At 40.6% G+C, this 4,196-nt stretch overlaps 1 protein-coding gene across 1 annotated transcript; it reads right to left on the bottom strand.

Annotated features, from left to right (window-relative positions):
• Nucleotides 1-1,126: 1,126 nt before the first annotated feature.
• Nucleotides 1,127-3,593, bottom strand: LOC143585448 (uncharacterized). Its single transcript, XM_077067236.1, has 3 exons — nt 3,279-3,593; nt 2,704-3,219; nt 1,127-2,041 (listed from the first exon to the last, which is right to left on the bottom strand). Exons 1-3 carry the CDS (start codon nt 3,591-3,593, stop codon nt 1,127-1,129), a joined length of 1,746 nt encoding a protein of 581 aa, XP_076923351.1.
• Between the last annotated feature and the right edge of the window lie 603 nt (nt 3,594-4,196).

The raw sequence follows: 4,196 nt of genomic DNA, 5'->3' as shown, positions 1-4,196 counted from the left end.
AACAAACTTTTCTTTGTTAAGGACTTTGTAAGAGCATCTGCCACTTGATCATGCGTGGAACAAAATTCGAGAGTAACAATCTTCTTTTCCACCATCTCCCTAATGAAGTGATACCTTAACTCAATGTGCTTCGAACGACTATGATGAATAGGATTTTTTGACAAGCTTATAGCTGATTTGTTATCACAATACACAATAGTTGGTTCCACTTGTTTTAACCCCATATCTTCTAAAATTCTCCGTAACCAACTTGCTTGACACGTGGCACCTGAGCTGCAATATATTCAGCCTCTGTACTTGATAAGGCTTCTGTTTGTTATTTCTTTGAGCACTATGACACAATCCCACTGCCTATAGTGAAAATATAAGCCGAGAGACTTTTCCGGTCATCAATGCAACTGGCCCTATCACTGTCACTGTAGCCAGTTAGTGAAATCTCAACACCCTTAGCATACCAAATACCATACTCAGCACTCCTGCTACATACTTAAGAATTCTGCGTGCTGCACCCATGTGAATTTTGGAGGGGCTTTGCATAAACCTGGACACAAAACTCATAGTGTATGCCAAATCAGGCCTAGTGTGAGTTAAATAGATTAGGCCTCCCACCAAGCTTCTAAATACCTCCCCGTCAGCCTTTTCCGCACCATCTTGAGCACTTAATTTCTCATTATTATTCATTGTAGTGATTTCAACTTTACCTTTAGTCACACCAAATTTTTTCAGCAAATTCTGAGAATATGTTTGCTGATGCAGAAAAATTCCATCATCAACTTGGATAATCTCCAACCCGAGGAATAGTTTGAGTAACCCCAAGTCAGTAATCTCAAATGTATGTTTCATTCCTTCTTTGAATTCAACCACCAATTTATGGCAGGAAGAAATACAAATAATATCATCAACATAAAGGCATACATAGATGATATTACCTGTTGGAGTTTGTTTGATATAAAGGGTTGGCTCACTTTGACTTTTCTTGTAACCATGATGTACAAAATACTTGTCAATTTTGGAATACCAAGCCCTTGGGGCTTGCTTGAGCCCATATAAGGCTTTATTAAGCTTATATACCATATCCGGTTGCTCCTTGGACACAAACCCATCTGGCTGATCAACATAAATTTCTTCAGAGTTCCCCATTCAAAAAGGCTGACTTGACATCAAGTTGATGAATTTTCCATCCCTTTTGAGCAACAATGGATATCAACAACTTGATTGTTTCGAATCGAGCAGCAGGTGCAAAGGTCTCTTGATAATCAATCCCTGGTTGCTGTGAGTACCTTTTTGCCACCAGGCGGGCTTTGTGTTTCACAACATCCCCATTTGATCCAAGTTTTGTCTTAAAAAGCCACTTGACCCCAATTGTTTGCTTCTCAGGTGGTAACGGGACTAATTGCCATGTACGGTTTTTTTCTATGGCTTGGATTTCTTGCCTCATAGCTTCTATCCATTTTGGAGAAGAAACATCTTGTGAATAAGTCACTGGATCAGTGACACTTAAAGCAAATTGTTGAGAGTTCATAATCACTATCTGACAACCCTTCTCCTGTATAGTAGTCTTGTAACCAAATTGGAGGCTTTGTAGATCTTTTAGAGGGACCGATTGAATTGATGGAGGATGATGCAGGATTAGATTGACTTGATGGTGATGGGTCATGGGTTGAGTGAGATGAATGAGAACTAGAGGGTAGGTGTGTAGGACTAGGATTAGGTAGTATAGTTGTAGGTGAGATGGTTTCATGGGAATTGGTGTTAACATAGGAGTTGGTGGTCTCATTTTGTGGGGTTTCAGGTATAGGGTTGGCTTCATTTGATTTTCATTTGTTGGGTCTAAAGGAAATGGATCAATGAAGTGGTAGGTACTTCCAGAACTGGTCCCTTGTGATTTCCAGTTCCACCTTGCATCCTCAAAAAAATCTACATCTCTTTTCACATTGAACTTCTTTGTATCAGGATTATAGAGTCTATAAACTCCATCAATCTGATTAGAATACCCAATGAGGATGGCACGTTCTGATCTCTTGTCAAGTTTCTTTCTCAACTGCGAAGGAACTATACCATGCGCTATACACCCAAAAGTTCTCAGGTGATCAACTGAGGGTTTCACACCTGACCATGCATGTAAAGGAGTTTGGTTTACAAGTGCCTTAGTGGGTGACCTGCTTATTGTATAAACAGCTGTAGACACTGCCTCAGCCCAAAGAAAGTTGGGTAATTCCTTCTCTTAAAGCATACTTCTTGCGAGGTTCATGATTGTTCAGTTTTTTCGTTCCACCACCCCATTGTGTTGTGGGGTGTATGGAACTGTGACCTCTCTTTTGATTCCAGCTTGAGAACAATAAGTATTGAAATTTTGGGAGCAAAACTCACCACCTCTGTCAGAACGAAGTACTTTAATGTAGCAGCTACATTCTTTTTCTATCATGGTCTTGAAATGTTTAAATTTCTCAAAGGCTTCACTTTTGTAGGTTAAAAAGTAAACCCAACACATACGTACATACGTGTAAGGTCATATACAAAGAGAAGGTAGTACCAACTATTACCAAGACTAGGAGTTTGCATGGGTCCACACAAATCAGTGTGTACCAGTCCTAGTTTGGTCTTAGCACGCCATGAGGTAGACTTAAAGGGCTTCCTAGTTTGTTTGCCAAGAACACATGCTTCACAGTGTACATAATTTTTAATTTTAGGCAGCCCTTTTACCATCTCTTTATCATGCAATTGTTTAAGACTTTCAAACTTTAGATGAGCATACCTGTTATGCCACTTCCTGGATTCAGAATCATATTTGGAAGACATGTCTTCAGAGGCTATCAAGCACTTGGTATTAAACACAAACATGTTGTTGGAGGCTGCCGAGATCTCCATGACATTCTTTCCAGTAGCCTTATTTTTCACCAAGCACTTGCCATCATCAAAGAGAATTGAGTATCCCTTTTTCATCAATTGCGCAACACTTAGTAAGTTGTACTCAAGTTTGGGTGCAAAGTAGACGTCTTCAAGCAACCTGTGATCGTTATGCCCGGTCTGAATCTTCACGGTTCCTCTACCCTCAACATTTAACCGTTTTTTATCACCCAACTGAACTCCCATCTTGAAGGTTTCATCAAGATCAGTGAAGATTGCTTTTAAACCCGTCATATGGTTTGAACACCCAGAATCGATAAACCAGATATGGGATTTGTTGTTGGCTTCGTCATTGAGAGCCATAAGAGCACACTGATCTTGCATGTTTTCATGAACCGCTAACAACAAATGTTGAGTTTCATCTTCAATACCTCCATTTTCTGGTCATCGTTTTCTGCTACATTAACTTGGGCCTCTTCATTATACCAACAGTCCTTTTTTAAGTGACCATATTTTTTACATATGTGGCATTGTGGTACTTTACTACGATCAAAGGTATTTCCTCGACCACGACCAGGTGCACGCCCTCGCATTGCTCCTCGACCACGACCTCTACCACGTATGGCTTTGGCCTGGTCGTTGAACACTTGGAGTGCTTGTTCGTCTTGATGCTCTGGTTTCTTTGTTTCGCTGTCAATTTGAGCTCGACTGTTGATACGTTCTTCATGGGATTGCAACAGCCCCATTATTTTTACCGGGGTTACCGTAGTTGAATCATACACAACTTCAATTTATGGTATGACATAATCAAATTTGGGTGATAAGCTTCGAAGTACCTTTTATACAACTTTCTGATCGGTAAGTTCTTCTCTGTAAGACCTTTGGCGTCCTACGTTGTCCATGACCCGGGAAAAGTAGTTCCCTATGGTCTCATCACCTTTCATAACGAGACTTTCAAAATCTCGTCGAAGCCCTTGAAGCTTAACAGATAGTACCTGAATATCCCCCCTGGAATTCGCCTTGAAGCGTATCCCATGTCTCCTTTGTAGACTCACACGCCGCTACACGAGAAAAAAGTTGATCGTGAACTCCTTGCTGGATAATCGACATGGCTAAAGCATCCCTCTTCTTTGCTTCACGATGATCATGAGAGCCATTATCTACAGCGGTAACACCAAGATAGACGACATCCCAAAGTTCTCGAGACCTCAGTATTGTTTTCAATCTAATGCTCCAGTGCTCGTATCCCTCTCCATTGAACACTGGAATTGTGATGAAGAAGTAGGGTTTGGGTTTGTGTGATTTTCGGCCATGTAGATAGGCTATGTTTTTTTTAATGAAAGGAGTGA

This window comes from Bidens hawaiensis, unplaced genomic scaffold, assembly GCF_021521415.1.
Source record: "Bidens hawaiensis isolate Kalapana, Puna unplaced genomic scaffold, B.hawaiensis_p1.1 tig00033850_1, whole genome shotgun sequence".
Taxonomy (NCBI): Eukaryota; Viridiplantae; Streptophyta; class Magnoliopsida; order Asterales; family Asteraceae; genus Bidens; species Bidens hawaiensis.
The sequence above is the reverse complement of the archived record's forward strand: the minus strand, read 5'-3'. Positions and strand labels throughout refer to the sequence as shown.